General features: G+C 40.1%; 1 protein-coding gene across 1 annotated transcript in view; it reads left to right on the top strand.

The window, feature by feature from the left end:
* The window catches only part of Abca12 (ATP binding cassette subfamily A member 12), a 167,457-nt gene that overhangs the window by 81,265 nt on the left and 62,660 nt on the right, over positions 1–23,532 (top strand). The window contains exons 9-18 of the mRNA XM_031367854.1: positions 373–442; positions 5,267–5,385; positions 6,343–6,449; positions 13,646–13,902; positions 13,984–14,096; positions 15,519–15,640; positions 18,025–18,198; positions 20,676–20,840; positions 21,148–21,358; positions 22,599–22,738. Of these exons, the coding sequence (XP_031223714.1) occupies positions 373–442; positions 5,267–5,385; positions 6,343–6,449; positions 13,646–13,902; positions 13,984–14,096; positions 15,519–15,640; positions 18,025–18,198; positions 20,676–20,840; positions 21,148–21,358; positions 22,599–22,738 (1,478 nt within the window). The remainder of the gene's footprint in view (positions 1–372; positions 443–5,266; positions 5,386–6,342; positions 6,450–13,645; positions 13,903–13,983; positions 14,097–15,518; positions 15,641–18,024; positions 18,199–20,675; positions 20,841–21,147; positions 21,359–22,598; positions 22,739–23,532) is intronic.

The following is a 23,532-nucleotide window of genomic DNA, read 5'->3' as shown; positions in this document are numbered from 1 at the left end:
CAGAGAAAAGAAACCAGTGACACATTAGACTGAAAGTGGTTTCATTGACTAACAAATTGCTTGGTGCTCAGTCTTCATTATGGTGTTTAAAAGTCACTTATGGAATCTGGTCTTGGGACAAAATAATATGGTCTGATGTGTGAACAAAAAGTGAATAAACAGGTTATTTTAATCAACAGGCACCATTTCCTACAAATACCTTACATATTTCCAACAAAAAGAAAACGAATAGCATTTGTAAAAAGGAAAAAAAATGCACCTTTGTTTTTTCAGTATTAATTTGACATATGGCATTTTTTGGGGGGAGGGGGTGAGGAGTAAGGTATCTTTGAACAAACATGTTCTGTGTTGACCTACTTTTTACTGCTGTAGGTGACAATTCAACGCACGCGTGGAGTGATGATGATGAGCAGACACTGTCCCCAAGCAGTCTGGCTGCACAGTAAGTTATGTTTCCAAATTGTGGGTTAACTGGCTAACTAAACAAAGCACCTCGGAAGCCCTCTTATCTTATCAGCATGGAAATCCATGCTGGATCAAAGGGCATCATCAAACTGTCGTAAAGTTGAAGCTAATGTGGGCATACCATTCAATATAGTTTGGATAACACAGCATGAGGAACTCTTTTCCAGCTCGGAGATGTACCTCTGCCACGTCAGGAAAGGTTTCTTTGTGTCTGTGAGTAGAGTCTTGTGGGCACTTGTTTCCAGATTTCTAAGGTCTCTCTCGATGAAAAATATATAAGCATCTGTCTTAGGCTGCTCAGTTCCTGTTGCGAAGTACCACAGCCAGGGCAGCTGGTAAATGATGGGGACTTATTTTTCACACTTCTGGGTAACCCTGGCATCAAGGTGGGAGCAGATTTGATGTCTGAGAAGAGCCTACTTTCCAGATCATAATAGACACCTTCTTTCCAAGGCTGTTTTTATAGGCTACCAATCCCCTTAGTAAGAGTTTTGTCCCTCGATGGGGGGTGGTGGGACATGCATTTAATCCCAGCACTTGGGAGGCAGAGACAGGTGGATTTCTGAGTTTGAGGCCAGTCTGATCTTCAGAGTGAGTTCCAAGACAGCCTAGGCTACACAGAGAAACCCTGTCTCGAAAAACAACCAAAAGAAAAAAAAAAGAAAAAGAAAAAGAAAGAGAGTTTTGTCCCCAAAGACTCGACCTTCTAAAGTCATTACCTTGGCACCTAGAGTGTCAATGTATAGAATTCAATACATTCAGGCCAGAGCAACATCAAGAATTTTTCCATTGCTATTTCTTTGGAGTCTTAAAGAGTCAAACTTTTCTTAGAGCCTAATCAAGATAATGCAAATTTTTTCTGCTCTCAGTAATGTTCACATAGCAGGGGGAAAAAGATTACAAATCATTTAATTTTGGACTTCCCTAGGAAATGACAGCAGTCACCATGGTGTCGAAAGACCACAGGCGTGAGCAGATTTTGAAGGAACTCATAATTAGGACAGGGAATGCAAGCAGTTCCCTGCTATATCAAACTTAGGTAAATTTAGAGTCTAGTTGCTCTTGTGGGTAAAGGTTGCTTTGGCTTGATAAATCACGCTGTGGTGGTTCTAAGAATTTAGTCACACCAACTATATCTTTGTAACTAGAAGAAATTTGCACGATTAAAATTGAAGAGTAAAAAGGCAAGGAGAGGTTGCTCAGTGGTACCAAAACACAGTTAGGATAGAGCCATGAAGTTCCACAGTGTGGATGCTCAGTAAACTGACTAGAGAGAGCAGTGATGTGCTTGCTATACATTTCAAAAACGTAAGGAGGGGCTAGGGGGATTGCTCAGCAGTGAAGAACTCTGGCTGCTCTTTCGGAGGACCCAAGTTCCATTCCCAACATTCACATGGAAACTCATATCCATTGCTACTGGCAATTCCAGAGAATCCAATGTCCTCTTCTGGTTTCCACAAGAACTGCACACACATAGTGCATAGGCATGTATGCAGGCAAAATATCTATACACATAAAAAGAAATACTTACAAAATGAGATAGGTCTCATGTTAGCTTTGGTTGGTCTATCCCTTGCCATTTAGACAAGGTTGGCCTTGAATTCATAGAGATTGGCCTGCTTTTATGTTCAGAGTTCTAGGATTAAACATATGTGCTCTCATATCCAGCATAAAAAAAATAAAATATTTTAAAGGCTAGAAAAAAGGATTTTTGAATGATTTTTTTCATGAAGAAATAATAAGTGATTGAGAAATGTACTTAAAATCATTTAAACATTATATGGTGTGTACATACTGAAGTATCGCATTGCATCCCATAAATGGGCCTGCTCTTTGTTTTTACACATCATTTAAAATAAACTAAATTAACAACCAAAAATACTCATTTTAACCATTCTTTTTTCCAAGATTGAATTTAATTGGGAAGGTCTCTAACGACAGGTAAATCCTGGGTAAAATCCACTTTCGGTTTCTCCTGGGCCGACTTCCGTCCTCAGTGCTAGGACCCAGGTGCTTCTCTCAAAGAATTCTTGGACAGTCTCACTTTAGCCAGTTGCTATGTTTCAGGTATCTGGGACTTTTGATATCCTCCCTAGATAACCATCATACATAATAATAAACAACTTTAAAACAACTCTTTAAACTGACACAACGGATGCTTGTGGCTGTCAGAGCCTACAGGCATGCGTAACATTGACAGTACTCAGCACTTCTGTCTTGCAAATCCCTCCGTAGTTGCTGTCAGCTTATTAGAGGGAATTCAATACCCATAAGATGAGTCATGTTGTGATTGATGAAATTAAGGAGTTCCTTTAGACTTTCTTTCCATTTCCATTTTAAAATAATCACACCATGGCATAAGACAAAAAGGCTTTTGGCTTAATCTTTTTCTAATGACAGCTACTCAATATTACTCATCTTATAGCTTTCAACCATTATTCATGTTCTAATGTCTTTCTAAAATGTATTTGCACTCCTGCGCATGTGCACACACATGTGTGTTTCTATCCGTAACCTACCTTTTATTGTAAGCACTTGGGTGAAGAAAGGATTTCATATAAAGGATTTTAAATTAGTAATTTAAAGAACTCTCGGTGTTTATGCCAAAGCAGTGGCATGTATATGTCACCTAAATTTTTGCATACATTAAATCATTTTAAAACTTGGTATCAGTGCTTTCTACAAAAGTAAGGAGGGAGGGCTATATGGTTCTTCTGATGGTCACTTCAAGTTCACCTATTGTGGGAGGTTAGGCCAACATTTTGCTACTGAACACTGCTGCCTGAGAGAGCTGACTCTACAGTGTTGTATATCCTGCAGTGGAAAACAGAGAGAGAGAAGGTCCAGGAAGGTTAGATCCATGAGAACCTTTCTACTGGAGCCAGTGCACAAGAAGCCATCTAGAGATGCCTCATTGGCAGATAGGTTCAACGTCTAATATCTCTACAGCTTTCCATGTCTCTTTTACAGATGAATGTGCCTACTCAATGCTCACAAAAATGTAAGCACTAGGTAGTCTTCTATGGTCAGAAAGGATAGAGTACACATTTAAATGGGTCATTCCTTCAAGGTATGCACCGGAGACATGTTTATTGTGAAATCTGTAAAAAGAAATAAAATAAATGGATGATCCCCCCCCACACACCAAATAATAGATACACTCCTGTATTTACAGCTATTTCTATAATTCTGTTGGTCTCTTGTTTGCCATTTTGTGTCCCTAAAGCTGGACTTTTAGCTTATCCTTAGCATTTTTTTTAACACATCTTCCCATTTTCATTAATATTATCACATATTCCAAAACAATGGGTCAGGGTCATTTCCTTTCTCCCTCCAGCATCTATCTATCTATCTATCTATCTATCTATCTATCTATCTATCTATCTATATCTCTCTCTGTGTCTCTCCTTCCTTCCTCCCTCCCTCTCTCCCTTCCTTCTTTTTTCTATTCTTCCTTTCTTCCTGGATCTTTATGACCTTGGCTGGCTGATACCATGGATTGAGGGACAGCCCGTTAAACTTATCTGTATGTAGGTATGACTCGGTGTTCTACAGCTAAGCTATACAATGAAGCATTGTTAGCCATCCTACTCCTGTCGGGTTATTATTAGTTATAAGGTGATTTAGTTTGGAAATGTAGCTGACAGATGGTTCCTTTTATTGGGGCCATACAAGTTAGTCTAAATCTACATTTCCTGTCCTTTATTCGAGGATTGATAAATGGCATTGATTACCTACATAGAGGCTTTGATAAATGATGAAGCTAAGAATAGAAATCTTAGAGATCTAAGGCAAGCAAACATGGTAGTTTCCACAGTCTCTAGTCAGGGAAATACCTAAACAAGAGCTTTGAGAATCAGTGCTTTAAAACAAACATTTGTGATCCATCAGAATGGCTCAGTGAGTATAGGCCTTTGTTGCACAAACTGGTAACTAGTCCTATCCCTGGGACTTCCATGATGGAAAGAGAGAGCCAACTGCAGCAAATTTTCTTCCTGTATCTGTCCACACATGTTCTGTGGAATTTGCACTCCTTCTCCACCACAATAAATAAGTGTACAAATTTAAGTCTGGGCAGGTAGCTCAATGGTAGAGCCCTTACCTGGCATGTAGAAGGCACTGGATTCAATCCCCATTACCAGAAAAAAAATTAAAAAGAAAAAATTGTATAAGATGTGAATTATAATTAAAAATTACTCTTATGACCAATAAAGTGTGCTCTTGCTGCCAAGTTGGAGACTGTTCCTAGCATTGCTTTATTTCTTTTTAATGTTCCTTCGGGATCCTGAGTCGTTAGCCTACATTTAAACATCCAGGGGCTTCTTTGATATTAGTGCTTTTCCTGTATTACTAGCTATGTTTGCAGAGGTCTCACCCGCTGCATTTTGATAAAATACAAGTTAGTCTATGACAGAACCTGTTATTAGTTATTTTGCCTATGGTTCAGCATAATTCAAGGCATATGTCTTGCAAACAGGCATTAGCATTTATTCTCTCTTTGCCACTTAAAATGTAACAGCAGCCAGTGATGAAAGAAGCCACAGAATGGAGAAGTAGCCTATGGTTGACGTGGCAGGGAACACATTACACTACGCGCACAAACACACATACACACACACACACACACACACACACACACATGAACATGTTCAGAGGTGTGCTGCCTCTGTACAGTAGGGCTTGGTGGAGGAGGGGGGCCCAATTTCACAATGGTTTTGGTACCCAGGCCAACAAATCGCAGTTTAAATGACTTTGCTTCCATTTTTCAAGGCCTAATTATATGTTCTCATCTAATTTGCAGGCTCCTGATCCTGGAAAATTTTGAAGATGCCATCTTGAACATATCATCAAAGAGTCCATACTCTCCTTACTTGGCTTGTGTAAGGAACATGACTGACAACTTGGTTAAGGGATCGCCAGGTGATGCTCTCAACTCCCCCTATAATTTTAACTTCCGTTCTAATTGGTTAAGACATTAACTTATCAAAGGAGATTAAAAAAACTATTCTTTTCATAGTTATACTTCTGTTTTAGCTAAGTGATTTAATATTAAAGTGGGATTTTTAACGGTCGCTATGCTGGCCTCTTGCTGCTACTTGTATCCCATGGTCAGCTGAACAAATTTTAGAAGGATGATTTCCTACTAGATAATGTGATAATGGTTACCTGGACAAACTTTTCCAGAATCCAGAGTCACTGGGAGCTCATGCAACCCTTCATGACACTCTGTGTCCTTAGTGCTCTCAGTTTGTTGAAAAATTAAGACAAATAATCAAGGATTGCAAAGTTCTTGCATATTGCATGAACAAAGGTGGACCATGTACCAGACTGCTTCCTGCCTTCACCCATTCAATTTTCAATTTTTAACCTATGTAAACAATCATAAAGACTGCAGCCAAGCATTTTCCACTATTCTCACACACGTTCTTTGTTTCCTATACCTCACAGTATCAAGAAACAGTACGATACATATGTAAGACTAGAGTTTGATTCCCCAATATTAAATTATGGCTGAAAGTATATACTTGGACACAGTGACTATAAAGTCTATTCCCCCAATATATTCCAACCTAGTATATCCCAGAGTTATAAATAAAAACATTATTTAATTCACAAAGAGCCAAAGCTGTGCAGTACCTTTCCTAGAAACATCTTTTATCTCTAAGCAGCATATCTGTGAATATTTTAAAAAATAATGAACTCTATAGTCCACATGGTTCAAGGAAAGGTTAATTTTCACTCGTTTTATATTTATATTGAGCTACAACATTATTCTAAAAACTCCTTGCTGATAAGTCCAGATAAAAGTCCCTTTCAATGTGCTCCCTGAATAACTTTGTGATTCTCACAAAGTCATTTTCCCTCCCTCCTCTGCAGACAATCTAAAACTTCTGCAGTCCACAATTCACCTCAGAAAATCTTTCCTTCAAAATGGCTCCTCTGAGGACAGCTTCCCTCCATTTCTTGAGATCCTGAAATCCAAGGTAAGCCAAGAAAGGAAATATAAATAACGAAAGAGCAACACTTTTGGTGATAACCCTAAGAAGATTCAGTTAAAATATCTGATGATTGCAGGTGACCTCCTTTCCCCTGCAGCTCTGTTCTGGCCAAATGGTGACAAAGGGGCTTGGTTTTACATAATGTCCTCATGTCGGTCTCAGCATAAGATGATCTATAAGAGCCCACTTACAGTGTTCATAAGCATCCATAAACATTTCACAATATAGCTATCTTATTAGGCTTCATAATTTTGGAGTTCGTTGCATTCTGTTTTTTTCAATTTGCCTTGTCTTCAGCTTTTATATCTGTAAAAGTAGATTTCAAAAGCTAATATCCTGACTTCACGGTGCACAGACATCTCAAATATTAACATATCTGGTTTTCTTGTCATCACATCAGACACTAAGAAGTCATATTAAAATGTGTAACCCCGAAGAAGGGAAGGGTCGAACCAAACATGTAGATCTAAGCTTGGATCAGTTCATGCTCATTTGTCTATTGTTCACACAGTGTAGAGATTATCAGGAAATTCATTTTTAAAGCAACTCTATTAAGTCTTGAAAACAGTTTTCCTAGTAAGAACTGCAGTTTAATTGGATTTATGTAGCCTGGGATAAAGTTAAATTAGAAGTGGTTTATTTAGGGCAAGCAAGTGATTTGCTGTGTGGTAAACAAGCCGTAATTAAGCAGGCATGCAAAACATTATGTCCATGTATATTACAGATAAATGTGCTCATTAGACTACCTACCTTTTAGCCCCACTTTTCTACATGAATCAAATTTTCTAATGTACTTAATTTAGCGTTATCTTAATTTATGCAAATGAGAAAGAAGGCATACATTCACCCAGAAAGCTCTTATTCATCTTTCAAGCATCAGTGTAAATGTCACGTCTGCAACACTAGTTTATCGCTTTCCCCGTGGTTTCCAGACAGTTGTGCCCCCTTCATTTAGTTTATATGGATCCTGAACTATGATAGCATCCTAACAAAACTCCTTGCTGATAGGTCAGGATAAAAATCCCTTTCCAATGTGCTGCTCCCTGAATAACCTTGTGATTCTTACAAAGTCATTTTCTCTCCCTCCTCTGTAGACAATGAAAGACCTCTGCAGTCCACAATTCACTTTAGAAACTCTTTTCTTTGAAATGGCCCCTACGAGGACAATTTCCTCTTTTATTTATAAGACAATAATCTCCATCCCCTGAATCCTTATAATCCAGCCAGGGGAGAAGTCAGGAAGTGAAAGTCATGATTGTAACCGAGTAAAATAAAGGATGTGGTAGGCAGACCGACAGGGTTCTGTGTGTAAAGATGGGCTATCAAACTGCTTCGGAGGTACAGAATTGAAAGGAAGACGCACTCTGAGTCTTGAAGGCTGTGCATCTTTAGGTCACACTCATGCATTCCAGACAAAGAAACTTGAGTTTGTAAGAAGCCAGAGAGATATATAAGCCTCAAAAATAGATGCAGGTTACCTGGACTCACAGGAAAGAGAAGGTACCTATGGGAAAGTCAGGAAAGCGGCTTTAGAGAAAGGTTACACCCAGGTTCTCCAGACATCTTCTGTTAGTCAAGGGGTTTAAGTTTGGCCTTGAAAGCATCAAATATGAAGAAGGCTAATTTTGTATTTTAGAAAGCGATTAAATTGGGAGAATGTTACATAGGCCATGTCTGAAATAATCCAAACAAACAAAAAAGAACACGGCCTACGTGGAGTCAGTGCAGTCAAAGAACAGAAGGAAGAAAGAGCTTCAACTGTGGGTTAGCTAGTCAACCCGAGGTGAGAGGCACGAGGAAGCTGGAGCTCTTGGGACTGAGACTTCCGGTCTTTCGAAGCCAGTACCTAGCATCATAGTTTGCAGTGTGTGGGGATATCACTTCACTACAGTAGAAACCCTGATGAATTCAGGCCTTCTTATCTCCAAAAGCATGTATCTCTAAATGAAAGGTATGGCCCACGAGCGTATAAACGAGGCTATTAAGGTAGAGTGCCGACAACAGTTCTGTGTCCTCTGAGCTGCTACTTGGCACATGGCCGTGAAAGAAAGAAGCCAGGCGCCTATGGTTTTATAAGTAGAATGGCCACTGCTTCTTGCCATCCTCAGTGTGGCAGTCATTTGGAGTCCATAGGCCCCCAAATTTTATTCATGGAATTCCTTGCAGCAGACTAGACCCTCCAAAACACCCAACGTCTGCCTGTTTACAACATTTCCTTCTTTCTCTCAGCCTTCTGCCTACACATTTTGTTGGAGAGTGTCTGTGTTCTTTCCTCTCCTTGTCTGTTTTAATCTATTTTACTCCCACTGGTCCCTTTGGTAGAAAAGGAGACTTCTTAACTGCATAAAATAAATATTTTTATGTTGGGCAGGAATGTAGACAACATATTATGTTTATTGTAATGCCTTAAAAATTTTGAAACACACACACACACACACAGAGAGAGAGAGAGACAGAGAGACAGAGAGACAGAGAGACAGAGAGAGAGACAGAGAGAGAGAGAGAGAGAGAGAGAGAGAAAGAGAGAGAGAGAGAGAGACCTTTATTTACTAGCCAAGGACTCAGGGGCATCGAAAGATTATCAGTTTATGTCTGTAATATTATAGAATCTTCACAATCATGTGAATTAAATTTCTCCTTCATTTGGGAACTACTGGGTAATGGGGAAGCCCATCATAGCTAGAAATGGAGTTAGTAATAGATCATGGTCCAATTATAGGCCTGAACCTCTGCCTATGATGATGGAGACAGAGTCTCTAGGTAGGGTTTTGGAAAATCTGTAGTCTAAGGTTAGCATATACTTTGTTTTAGACAATATCTCTCTCCGTAGCCCTGGATGGTCTGAACTTACTGTGTAGCCCACACAGGACTTAAAAGCACAATCGTCTTGCTTCTGCCTCCTGAGTGCTGGGATTAGAAGCGTGCACCACCACATCTTGTTATACTAACAAATGCTGTGAGTGAATATGTGAGTTGCAGACACACGTGTCTGTGTCCTCGTGTGCTCATGCGCACAGATGCAGAAGCTGAAGGAAGACTTGTGGCATCTTCCTCTGTCACTCTCCACCTTGATGTTTTGAATCAGGATTGAGCTGGAAGCAAGCCAGTGAGGTCTTGGGATATCTCTCCCAGCCTCCCCTGGGGCAATAGGCATGGGTAGGCAGTGAGTGTTGGGGATTCTATCTCAGATTCTTATGCTTGCAGAGCAAGCAAATTTATCCACTGAGCCATCTCCATAGCAACACTAACGAATACTTTAAAAGAGAATTATAGTCACTAGGTTTAAGCTTCATGAAGATTCTGAAAGAGAAAGCTCAATCCTGTGTCACTCTTAGAATAAAGTACTGAGTTAGGACGCTTGTGAGAATCTTGAGGCTCCTCCTTGGTGATCTTACACTTCTCGGCACCCTCGGTAATACTAACCCTGATTTACGTTGTTGTTTCAGAGAACCAATCCAACATAAGCAAATGCAGCTTAGCTGGCTACCAGATTTCTCTCTTCATAGCCTTTATCTCATCTGCCATGACTACTCTGTGGATTTTACTGGTTTTCCATACATGGATGCTGACCTTGCAACTACAGAACAGATTCCAGTTTCTACCCAGTAAAAGTCACCAATGCTTGCTACCTCTCAAAACTCAATTAGGGATATATTGACCCAACATTATTTACTGTCCTTTTATTTAAGAAAGCCTCAAAGAGAAACCAGAGAGATGGTTCAGTGATAAAGAAAACTGGCTCTTTTTTTTTTTAATTTTTAAAAATTTTATTTGTTTATTTACATCCCAAATGCTTCCCCCAGGCCCCCCTCTCAGATTTTCTCCCCTACTATGTCTCTCCCCTTCTCCTCTGAGAGGGCACCCCATCCCTGGGCATCCCTCCACGCTGGTATATCAAGTCTTCTCCCACTGAGGTCAGGCAAGGCAGCCCTCTGCTACAAATGTGCTGGGACAGGGTTGGGGGTGGGGGGAATTTGGACCAGCTCATGTGTGCTCTTTGGTTGGTTGCTCAGTCTCTGGGAGCTCTCAGGGGTCCAGGTTAATTGACACTCTTGGTCTTTCTGTGGGGTTACCGTTCCCCTTATGGCCTTCAATACTTCCCCTAACTCTTCAGTAGGGGTCATTGACCTCTGTCCAATGTTTGGCTGTGGGTCTCTGCGTCTGTTTCAGTCAGCTGCTGGATAGAGCCTCTCAGAGAACAACCATGCTAGGTTCCTACAAGCAAAACAGAGTATTAGGGATTAGTTCTTGCCCATGGGATGGGTCTCAAGTTGGGCCTATTATTTGTTGGCCATTCCTTCAGCTTCATCTTTGTCCCTGCATTTCTTTTAGACAGGATCAATTTTAAGAGGGCAGGATCAGGTATGGAGAGAGACAGAAGAGAGGACAGGAAGAGCAGGAGAATGAATGATAATAGGCAGCTGCCAGGGGTTGGGGGCAGGGGGAATCTCTAGGAACTCACAGGGACCTGGGATGGGGGAGGCTCCCAGGGGTCAATGCAGGTGACCTTAGCTGAAATGTCCAACAGTGGAGATATGGAACCTAAAGAGACCACCAGTCAGACCACCAGTCAGACAGGACCTCCAGTGGAGGGAAGAGAACACCAACTCAGCTACAAAACTTTCAACCTCCCAAAAGAGCATTCTCTCTTAACACAAGTTAAATTCCCAGCACTCACAAGGCAGCTCACCTCTATTTCTACAGTTCCTGGGTATATGACACCCTCTCTCCTAGCCTTTGAGGGTACCAGGCACACATATCATGTACATACATACATACATACATACATACATACATACATACATATATACAGGTAAAATACCAATACACATAAAAGAAACAAAATAAAATTTAAGTTTTGAGAGAGCATCAAGGAACAGAAAATAGAAATGGTGTATAGAAATCTGGTCCCATCTGTTAGAGTTTTAAACAGACTTAGTATTTGGACCAATGTCCGGAATAAGTAAACATGTAACTACAGTATGCACAATGATTGAGTCTATTCCAGAACAGGAAAATTTTTCAGAGCCGTAAGAGCAGTAAGTAGAATTTCTATATATTATGAAGTCATTTCAGAATGTTCAAAGCCAGAAATTAATTATGTTATTCAATACTGTGGAAAGTGAACCAATGATACTACTTCTTCAGGATGGTCAATGATTGGCTTCTGTGGCCTTCCTGTGCTTACTGTAAACCTCTTACTGAAGACACATCATCCTTCCATCCCCAGTGATGTATGGAGAAAAATGTTGGCAAACCTGTGATCCTGGTGGGGAATAGTTCATGTCTGTCAAAATGCAACTTCTGACTGGAAACTGAGCTACAGTGACAGCTTGCACACGCAGCTGAACTGGAGTCCCCAGAGGCAAATTCTTTTCTCTCTCAGGATGTATGAATTGGGAGCATATCGTGAGGATACATGGGGCATAGTGAATGAAGTTCAGGAGTATACTAGAGAGCTTAGATGGTTAAGAGTTCTGGGGCCCTTACTTGTTGTGGGTATTTGGGAGTTTAAGTCATTTTTTGACAATTTCCATAGGACAAAAATGTTTAGTTTTTCTAAACAGATCAAAGGGCAGAAGACAATATGAATAACAAGGCAGACACCTGAAAATCGGGTCTATTCCCACGGAGTTGCTAATGCATGTTACAGTTTAAAGACTTAAGAAGTATTGATTCAAATTTAATTGTCATAAGATACCATAATAGTTAGGTCATAACCATTTTTAGCTGTACGGTTCAGTCAGGTTTCATGCATTCCTGTTGTTGGGTAACCATTATTCCAGAATCCTTTTCACCATGTAAATGTAAACATTTTCTATTACCAGACTCTCATTTCTCCCACCTCTCAGCCTCTGTGAAATCAGTCTCTTTTTGACTTTCTGAGTTATGAACGTCACTCTTTTAGGTAGTTCATATATTGGAATTATATATTATTTGCAAGTGGCTGATTAAATTTAAGCTTCATTTTTCTATATATTCTGGATATCCATTCATCCTTTGAGTTGTTTCTATTTCTTTGGCTATTGTCAATAAGGCTTTTGTGCACATTGGTATACATATAGTCTCTGCAAGCACTGTCTTCAATTCCCTGAAGCATAGGCCCAGAAGTGGAATTTGAGCTCGTACTTTGGCTTTATTTTTGAGTCATGAGAAAGTGCAATACTATTTCCCTAAAAGCTGTACCATCTCACACTCTTACCAACAACACACCAAGGTTACAAGGCTTGTACATCCTCATTAGCACTTGTTATTTTCTGGTTCTGTTCACTATACATCACAGCCATCATGATGGATGTGAGGAAGAGAAGGCTTTTTAAAAAGACCCAAGCCAAATCTTGCTCCCCTCTGTCCTTACACATGATATAAAATATAAGTTAAATATAAAATTGGTTGAAGAGATAGCAATTTAAACTGTATCTTAAAAAACTACTTGTCTTAGTCAGGGTTTCTATTGTTTTTGGTAGTGAAACACCTTGACCAAAAAAGCAAGTAGGGGAGGAAAGGGTGTATTTGGCTGACACTTCTATATCACAAGTCCTTCACTGGAGGAAGTCAGGACGGGAACTGAAGCAGGGCTGGAACCTGGAGGCAGGAGCTGATGCAGAGGCCATGGAGGGTGCTGCTTACTGGCTTGACTCCCCTGGCTTGCTCAGCCTGTCTTCTTATAGAACCCAGGACCGCCAGCCCAGGAATAGCACCACCCTCAGTGGGCTGGGTCCTTCTCCATTAACCAGTAGTTGAGAAAATGCATCCCATGCCTGCAAAAGCCAAAAGGGGATCTGATCCCTCGGAGCTGAAGTCTGCAGGACACCTGGCTTGTTACATGGGAACTTGGATAGAAACAATAGCCTTCAATATTGTGTAGCAAGCTCTCTAAACTACTGAGTGATCTCACTATCCCTCCTAATCTTTAAAATTATATTTTAAAAACCTGCAGACCTATGCCATAGGGAATAGTAAGACTAATGGGTCCCAAGGCTTCATAAGATTCTTAGGAAAGAGAAATACATACAAAAAGTGAAAGACACTGCTTTGTTACAAAGCTAAGCCCAATGCCAACTAACTAGGCAGGAACATTTTTTTTTTTACAGGATCAAATTTGGTTACTTATTTTCAACTACTAAATACACCAAATAGCATGACTAATCTATTTTCTCTTTTTTCCCTTTTCTGGGAAGCTGTCTCAACTTCGAAACTTGACGGAACTTCTCTGCGAATCAGAGACTTTCAGTTCGATCGAGAAGTCTTGCCAGTTCTCTAACATGAACTTCAAGAGGCTGTGTGGAGACCACGCCTTTCACGTGCAACTGATCGAAGCGGCAGAGCTGGGCACCGATCTCGCCACTGGCTTGCTGTACCACGACAATGTAGTATCTGCAAAGCTGAGGGATTTGCTCACTGGAGATCCCAGTAAAATTAATCTCGACATGGACTGGTGAGTTTTCTTCTTCTTTAGAGAAATCCCGTGTTCAGAATTGTTACGCCTAGTTAAATTTATTATTCTGTTTTGTCCTAGGCTCTTGGAGCAGGCGTTGCAAATGAATTACTTGGAAAATATCACACGGCTAATACCAACCGTAGAGGCCATGCTGCGTGTCAACACCAGCGCAGATGCTTCCGAGCAGCCAGGTGTTTCCCTGCCCGCATCCTAAAGACTTATTAGAACACAGGTTGCCATCCGCAGTTTAAGAAAAGGCTTTCTCAAAGTCCCCAAACAACCCTGCTCTTCTGTCTGCCCTGACAATGAGGAACCCAGAGTTTTCCAAAGCAGCTGCTTGTCTAAAGCAGGCACATGAAGCTAGTAGGGGCTGAGATCTGAAAGAATGTTAGAGCAGAAGGTTTCCAAAATGTAACAAGTTAGACCAATTTACCTTTTGTTTCTAGATATAGTAAAGTGTATTGGAGAGTTGACTGTGTGAAGGAGGGTGGAACATGCTCCCTGCTGTTAGAATAATCTGATTAAAAACAAAACAAAACAAAACAAAACCCAAATGGATGCACAGTCATGTGCAGAAATCTCAATTCATAACTTTCTATTGGTATTCTAAGCATGATACACAATGCAATACACTTCTTCTTGACACAAATACCTAATTACTGAAAAAAAGGACATTCACAGGCACAAAATTGGAAGGACGTTAAGTCTAAAAATGAAGGAGATGTGTTTCTTGAGGGTAACTTAGTACAAGAAATTGGGGCTTGAGGGATGGCTCATGGATTACACACACTGAATTCTCTTGCAGAGCACCTGGGTTCAGTTCCCAGCTCCAACACGACATCTCACAACCACTTATAACTTAAGTCCCTAGATGTACTCTTCTGGACCCTACGGGCACTATACTAACATGATGCACATCCAGACATCCATGCAGGCAAAATACCTATACATATAAAATAAAAATAAATAAATCTAAAAAAATGCTTAAAAACAAAAGTTGTTTTTAGAACAGAGATTACAATCTTCTAAAAATAAAATAAAAATATTGTTTACCATGTCTAAACTGGCCCAAATGTGAAATAATTATAATTGAAATCCTTAAAGAAATTACCAGCTTTCAGTGTATAAGCAGTGTAAGACTCTAAAAGCCATTTATAAACTATAGAGTTCCCGGACAAATTAAAAAGAAATATCTTATAGTTGATTTATCAAGTCTACCCTCAAATTGACAACATCATATGCTCCTAGGTTAAAAAGCATTTTGAATTTAGGTGATGGTTTAAATCAAATGGAGACATATTTATTTAGTGGATTATATGCTCAAAGTCTGGGAAGAACTCTATTTCCCTTGGATCAACCTTGGGTTGTGGACACCTGAGGAAAATTTACAACCTAGAGCAATCTGTTAACTCAAGTTAATGGCATCATAAGTGCAAATCTAAATCAGAGATAGATCTTAAAGATGGAAAGCTTGCCAAACCTGAGAGACATCTGCTTCTGGTGAGGCATGTATGGTCAACACATGTTAATCCAGAAGTTATGTTAGTGCACCTAAAAAAGGTGGCATTAAAACTGATGTGTGAACCATGTGTATGTGTGTGTTTTCTTCACAGGTCAATTAATAGAAATGTTTAAAAACATAGATTTGCTGAAGGAAGATCTGAGGGCCATAGGAATGTCCAACACAAGTATCGACAAGCTGCTGGCCATTCCCATCCCAGACAACAGAGCCGAGGTAAGGGTTCGCGGTTGGACGTAAAGGCAGCTTGTAGACGTTTACGTAGCACTTAGTATTTTAGGCATTATCAACAAGACACAAGGAAGTTGCATGTGATTCTGGTCAATTTTTCATGCAAATGGTAAAAAAAAAGTCTAAATCTTAAGTGACGATTGAAGTATTCTGTACGTGTGCGTGCGCACGCACGTGCATATGCATATATGAGTGCATGTGAGAATTTTTGTGTGTGCCTGTGTGTGCACTTGTGTATATGTGCATATGCGTATGTGTGCATATGTATGTGTGTGGATATGTGTGAGCGCGTGCGTGTGTGCGTGTGTGTGCGTGCGTGCGTGTGTGCGTGTGTGTGTGTGTGTGTGTGTGTGTGCACGCGTGCATGTGTGTGTGTGTGTGTGTGTGTGTGTGTGTGTGTGTGTGTGAAGGCTGGACCTACCAGTAAGCTGCATCCACAGCCTTAGAAGAGAAATCTGAAGCAGTGTCGTTATGTTTCAAAGCTTTGTATTTTTGCTTGCCTCACTTGTTTTTGTTCCATACTTCCCCTCCCCGGACTCCCACGGAATGTTTTCTTAAACCGTCAGTAAATATATCCACTATTATAATAACATTATCTGATCTCCTTCAAGGATATCAAGGCCAAACTTCAAAAATCAAAGTTAGGGGGAGAGCACAGAGACATTCACCCTTTGTTGTAACAAAACTAAAACCCAACATTCACTTCTACTTTTTTAGAAGTCTCAGGGAGAGACTTATTATATATGATAGAAGTTGTCGTTGGAACTATGGAAAAGTTTGTGGTTATAGTTAAACTTTCTTTTGGCTGTGAAAATAAATAATGTTATTTTCTTCTTAGCTGATAATATAGCTTTCCACTCAAAATGTCTTGTCCTTTATCCCACTTCCAAAGCCATTGTCTGGAAGTGTCATAAAAATTTTCCAAAAGAACTGAACGGCTTATGGCTGCATGCGACAGAGTGTGTCATTTCTAAGCACAACTTAGTTATTAACCAAAACTAGATTAAGTTCATGGAAGGTTCCCTCTGGAAGATATTTAAGTTGCTGCTGTCACCATGATTAGTTCCCTACACAAAACTTTAAACTGCTCTGCCTTAGTTTTTCTTCCTCCTCTGCTAGCATGTAATACCCCCCCACCTATTCCGTTTGATCTCGCCTTTTGCTCATTTGATTCAAAGCTGTCACATTTGTAATCAGGTACTGGGCTTAGGAAGAGCAGAGCCATTGTAATGAACAAAAGCCTAAGTAGAGAGCACACAGCCCGATTGGTATTTTAAAGGAGAAAATGTTTTGCGACCTCAATTGTCATTGGCTCTCTTCTTATTTCTATGTGGCATCAATAGAAATGACACCTTCCTATTGACCTGCCTTCTCCTCTCACACTTCAGTGTGTACACATGGCTATCTAGGATCAGCAGTTAGGAATTAGTTTGTAATTCTAGGCTGCCTCCTCCTCCTCCTCTTCTTCCTCTTCCTTCTCTTTCTTCTTTCTTCCTCTTCCTCTTCCTCATCTTTTATCTTCATCTCTGGAGCTATAGAGTAAGCAATCATCAAAATGGGATGCAACCCAAATTAAGGAAGAATAGATGTTTAAAAGAAACATGACTCTCAAGCTAGTCATCCCTCAGACTGACTCCTATCCATTTCTTTACTCATTCATTCATTCATTCATTCATTCATTCATTCATTACTGTTGTTTTGTACCCAATTGTGCAAGAAAAAGTGGTTTTCTTCGTGCCTTTCTGATTTTCTTCTCTTTCCCCCCATCACACTTCCTGTGCGTTCATAGTAGTTGGTGCCTTATACACCTGGTGAGGTGTATCAGTGATTAAGCATTTGTGGCACAGAATCTGAATCTCCAGAATGACCTAAACTCATGGTAAAGGCATAATGTCTTACCTCTAATCCCAGCATCTAAAGGTAAAGACTGGGGAGTTTCAAAGAAAGCTGGATAGCAAAAATAGCCATTATCTATCAGTGAAGTCTGACTTTGACTAAGAGACCTTGCCTTGTTGAATAAGGTAGAAGGATGAAGGATGATTCCTGACATTCTTGGGCACCTGTGTGCACACTTACCCTCACACATCTGTGTCCATGCACACACAAAGATATATACATACCACACCAACATGAAATGAATAAAGAGAAAAATATAGTGGTTGATGTTTTAAAAGAGTTATTTCATTCCTAGGGACCATTTGTCACATTCTAAAATACAGAATACGTGCATGCACACACACACACACACACACACACACACCACCACCACCACCACCAACAACAACAACAACAACAACAACTGCCTTAAAGTGAAGTGAGGGTACTCAACTGATTTACAACTAAAATAGTTTTCTCCCTCTTATTCACAGATAATTTCTCGTGTATTCTGGTTGCACTCATGTGATACAAACGTCACCAACCCCAAACTGGAAGATGCCATGAAGGAATTCTGCAAGCTGCCCCTTCCGGAGAGATCACATCAGTCCTACCTCATTGGACTCACCCTTCTGCACTACTTAGACATTTACAATTTCACATACAAGGTAACTTGTTACTGGTGAAGGTTTCTACCTTAGTTTAATACAAAAAAAAAATTATTGACAGGTGCTGGTTATTTTACAGCACAATAAGACTTTTACCAGAGATTATGTATTGAAAATGTGGGCATTGGCTCAAGAATGAAACTACTGACCAAGCTTTATCAATATTTACTTTGTATATGTAAAAGCAAGATAAAAATAATATATTACTACCATAACATAAAGTCTATTATAGCTTCTTATATTTCAATAAGGATTACTTAGTACAGTGAAAATAAAGATTGGGAACTGGAGAGATGGTTCAGTGGTTAAGAAAAATGGCTGTTCTTTCAGAGGATTTGGGTTCTACCACCTAACATGGCAAGTCATAATCATCTGTAATTCGAGTCCCAGGGGACTGTGATGCCATCTTCTGGCTTCTGTAGGCACTGCCTACTGCTGCATAGACATACTTGCAGGCAAAATGCCTACACATACACACACACACACACACACACACACACACACACAAATAAATAAATAAATAAATAAACAAGCAAACAAATAAAAATTATCAAAAGAAAAGGTTAAATTTTTAAAGAAACATTGTTTTAAAATTGCAAGTAAAAAGCACACACTGCAGAGATATTTTTAAATGCAAAAATATATAAGATTCTTTGTGGTGTTTTCAATGTGCAAATGTTTGCATTTCCTTCATCAATTTAGTAAGAAGCAACCATTATTTATAGTCGTGGCTGGCATGGAAAGGAGTGAGCAAAGCTCGGCTGCCATGAGCAGATGCTCTGGAAGTGGTCACTCGCCACAGAACGAAAAGAAAAGTGCAAGCTGAAAGCATTGAAAGCATTTCCCTAACAAAGTCTACATTTGAGTCAAAATTGCATACATATTTTTCTCTTCCACTTATTTATTTATTCACTTTATATTCTGATCACATCTCCCCTCCCTTCTCTCCTCCCAGTCCTGCCCTTACAGACCCCTCCCCGTCCATTACCTCCTCTCCTCCTCAGAGATGGAAAAGCCCCCATTGGGTGCCATCCCACCCTGGTACATCCAGTCACAGCAGGACTAAGCACATCTTTTCCCACTGAAACCCAACCAGGCAGTCCAATGAGGGGGAGGGAATCCAATGGCAGGCAAAACGCTGAGAAAAATGCTGTTTTCCCCTCTTAAATATTAGGAAACCCAGAGGCTGCAGAGATAGAAATGTTTTAGGGTTACCTACAGTTTACCATGCTCTAAATACGTGCTTCATCTCACTCTTACCCATGCTATATGCCCCATATCACTGCTGCATCCCATCCCAACACCTCCCAAGCAGCTGAGTGACCCTTGAAAAGTGTCACCTTGTGTCACCACTCTTGTTATAAATGGTCAGTGGTTTCCATTTTTCCCTCCTAGGAAAACGTCCTATACCAGAGCCTTATGATCTGCACACACTCCCCATTTGGAATCACTGCCTAGTCAGCCCCCCTTAGGCCCGTGGTGACCACATGTCTGTGTGGCATCACCCCAAAGCACAGTTCACAACATCTGAAGAGCGGATACTTCACCCTGACCATTCACTGGTAGTGCTCTGCCCTTTCCTTTACATATATGTGTCTTCATTGCTAAGATCTTAGCAGAGAGGCACTCATACATGGCCAGCTCCACAGCTGCGTGTGTGTGTGTGTGTGTGTGTGTGTGTGTGTGTGTGTGTGTGAGGTGTGTGATGGTAACATTTTTGGCCTTGGATGCTCCAAAGAGCTTTTCTTTTCCAGAGACCTCACACATCTTTTTTGTGTGTGTGTCTGCCTAGAACCTCTTTATTCTTTTTATTCTTATAGTGCTTAATTTACTTTTAACTTTTATTTATTTGTATATGTGTAGTTAGGAACACAGTTCTTAGAGCAATAGCATGCACATATGCAAGGCATTGCACAATAGATATTTACCATTCTGACATTGAAAATAGCTTATTTGGGGGCGGGAAGGACGGCTTAGCAGTGAAGACCATGTAGTATCCCCCTAAGGGGTAGCATTTCTATCCTCCCTTGGAGAGCTCAAGCACCCAATTTGTGCAGTCTCAAATTATGCCTTTGCCTTTTGTATCAGTTAAATCATTCGCACTGAATCTGGTCTGTCTATCTGCCTTCTTTCATTTAGTATAGTATCTTCAAGTTTGGTACATAATGTTACAGGTATCAGCATATGTTTTTGGCATGTTCATATTATATTGCATTTTAAAGATAAATTCTGGTGGATTGTTCCCACTCTCCACCTGTAGGCTGTCGTAAGCAAAATCCTTATAAATGTTTGTATACCAGCCTTTATGTGGGTTTATGTCTTCTCTCTTCTTGGGTGACTATCTAGAAATGGAATGGCTGGTTTGTTTGGTAAATACCTCCATTTGGCTGATCAGTAGATGTTCTAAAACATTTCACAAAGAGGCTTTTCTGTTTTGTAATCTTACCAAGCATTCATTTTCATTCTCTTTCCATTAGGTGTTTTTCCCAAGGAAAGATCAAAAGCCAATGGAAAGGATGATGGAGCTTTTCATAAAGCTGAGAGAGATTCTCAATCAGTTGGCTTCCGGCACACATCCACTGCTGGACAAAATGAGATCCCTGAGACAAATGCATCTGCCCAGGAGTGTTCCATTAACACAGGTAGAAGAGTCACTCCGTAATGTTCTTCCTGAGAAATAATTCCTGTCAGGCTGGCTTTTATTTAAGATTGGGTGCAATAAGTTCAGCTACCGATCTAGTACACAGGAGACAGAAACTCACAAGAAGAGAACCCCTACTTTAGCCACATCTGGCATTTAAACCACTGGAAGCTCGATTATTCTCTGTTTAGGTTTACAATTCATACTTCAAGGAAATTCTGAGTGCTACCACTTCTTCATTCTATGTTGTCTTCTAGAGCATGCGTAGCTCCAGTAACATTAATAACCCTTTGGACATTGTCTGACAGGCCATGTACAGAAACACCAGGATGAACACGCCGGCAGGATCTTTCAGTACCATCTCCCAAGCTCTGTGTTCCCAAGGGATCACCACCGAGTACTTAACCTCTATGCTGCCTTCTTCCCAGAAGCCAAAAGGCAACCACACCAAGGATTTTCTCACTTATAAATTAACCAAAGAAGAAATTGCTTCAAAATACGGGATTCCTTTAAGTGCTAGTAAGTGTACCTTAAATTAGGTATGATAATTATTCCTAATGACAAGAGCGTTACATGTTCTGTCACCGCTTTTCATTTAAATGAAGTATTAATTTTACCTCCCAGTAAAAATAGCAAACATTTGTGCAGGACTCACTTCGTGTTCTGCCTGTTAACTCATGCCCTCGTCCCAGCAGCCCCATGAGCCCCAGTTGCATCTTACCAAGGGGGAGTAAAGCCCAAAGATAATGAGACACCTGCCCAAGGTCACGGAACTTGGAGGTCTCAGAGCAATTGGGTTCTCTAAATGACAGAATGTAGGGTCATAAGTCACTTTAGTACTAGACGTGTGCACTGAGAAAGGGATCATTAGGTGGCTTGGTCATTGTGGGAACACCATAACAACCTGGAGTACCCAGCCTCCACATCTGAGGTGATGCTATTCTATAGGACCTCACCATATATATGCAGCCCATCACTGACAACATTGTTGTTGGCCTGCACAGCTCTGTGGGTCTGTAGGCTTTAGCATCTGTAGGTCATAACTATGAATTCTTGCCAGTAAGCAATGCAAAAGCTTGTTTTAGATTTGCTTGAGTCGATATTTTCCCTAACTTTCTAGCATTAGACGTTTATATGGCATATGGTAGAGCCGTGTGTGTGCAGCAGAGCATAACTGTTTAGTGGAATATCAAAGCCATTCACTTGATCTATAAACTTTGAGATGCAAAATGTGATCTGAGGAACTCTTCGGGGTGATATACGGATGTTTAGTATAGCAGTTGGGTTGGCTCATTCATTCATCTTTTTATTCATTCAACCAAATCTCATGAATGTCTCTTACATATCTGGTTCCATTCTGGGAGTAGGGTTTTGTGTATTTTTAAAAAATTAAGTGGTGGGTAAAACGTTTATGTTAGAAGCAATTCTGAAATATGGTTTGAAATCTTTGTATTTCTTCTTGGCAAAATGCCATCATTTATTCTAGGCTTGCTTATCAGCTTAGACTTTCACACCTTAAGAACAATTATTATTCGGCTGTCTTACATCAATACCAGATGTTTCATATCTGTTACCAATGTAGAAAGTGCCAAGACATAAATTTTAGGCTATATAGTCTGTACCCATTCTCCATGAATAAGTAGATTTGGAATGTGTGCCTAGAAATGATTGTCTGGCTTTCCTCTGATTATGACTGCTGCATATTATTTGCATATATTAATTGACTGATAGATTATTTTTTCTTGTTTTTTATTTCCAGCACCATTTTGCTTCTCCCTTTACAAAGACATCATTAAAATGCCTGCTGGGCCTGTGATTTGGGCCTTCTTGAAACCCATGTTGTTGGGAAAGATTTTATATTCACCATATAACCCAACTACAAAGGCCATTATGGAAAAGGTTTGGCTGTTAAACTCAATGGGTTTGTGTGGGGTACTGTCTCTGTTTTAACATAGTCAACTCCTAAGTTTATTTTTGGTGATTCTGGCTTATGTCTTCTCTGCCATCATCCTTGTTTGTGGTTTTTGGAAACTCTTGGCAATCCCTTACTTTGGCCCTGGTTATGTGTGCATGGCATTGGATATAGATGATGGCAGGTGGGAGCTCTTGGTGACATGAACCATGTGACATTTGGGGGCAAAATTAGATACAGCCAGAACTCAGACTTTTCCCAGCATCTAAGAAAGCCAAAAAGTTTTTAATGAATGTCGAACATTAGAAACATATATAAAAATCACACTAAAAAGAAAAAAGGGTGATTATATAAACTCATTTGAATAAAAACAGCCCTTAAAGTATAGGTTCTTGGCTTCACGGTTGGTTGTATAGTTTAATATTTCTTATTTTTATCAATGACACATCTTGAGAAGGACAAAGTCATCAGGACCTGCACTTACCACTTGCCTCAGTTTACCATAATAACATCCTGACACTTTAAAGTTGGCTTTAAGGGATAGGCATGGTGCTCCACAGTAGAGTGTTTGCCTGACATTCACACAGACCTGAGTTCAATCCTTAACACTAAAAAGAAAAGAAAGAGTTAGTGAGGTTGGCTTGAAGACAGACACACAGAGCTCACAGTAGAGACCCAGTGCCTTGAAGCTGAGACAGGAGGCTTCGGAGGTTGACACCCCTCTCAAAGGAAAAATAATGATTTGGATTATATACCAACTCTTTGAAAAACTAAAGAAAGC

This window comes from Mastomys coucha, unplaced genomic scaffold (assembly GCF_008632895.1).
Source record: "Mastomys coucha isolate ucsf_1 unplaced genomic scaffold, UCSF_Mcou_1 pScaffold14, whole genome shotgun sequence".
NCBI lineage: Eukaryota > Metazoa > Chordata > Mammalia > Rodentia > Muridae > Mastomys > Mastomys coucha.
This window is presented reverse-complemented; position numbering and strand designations above follow the sequence as displayed.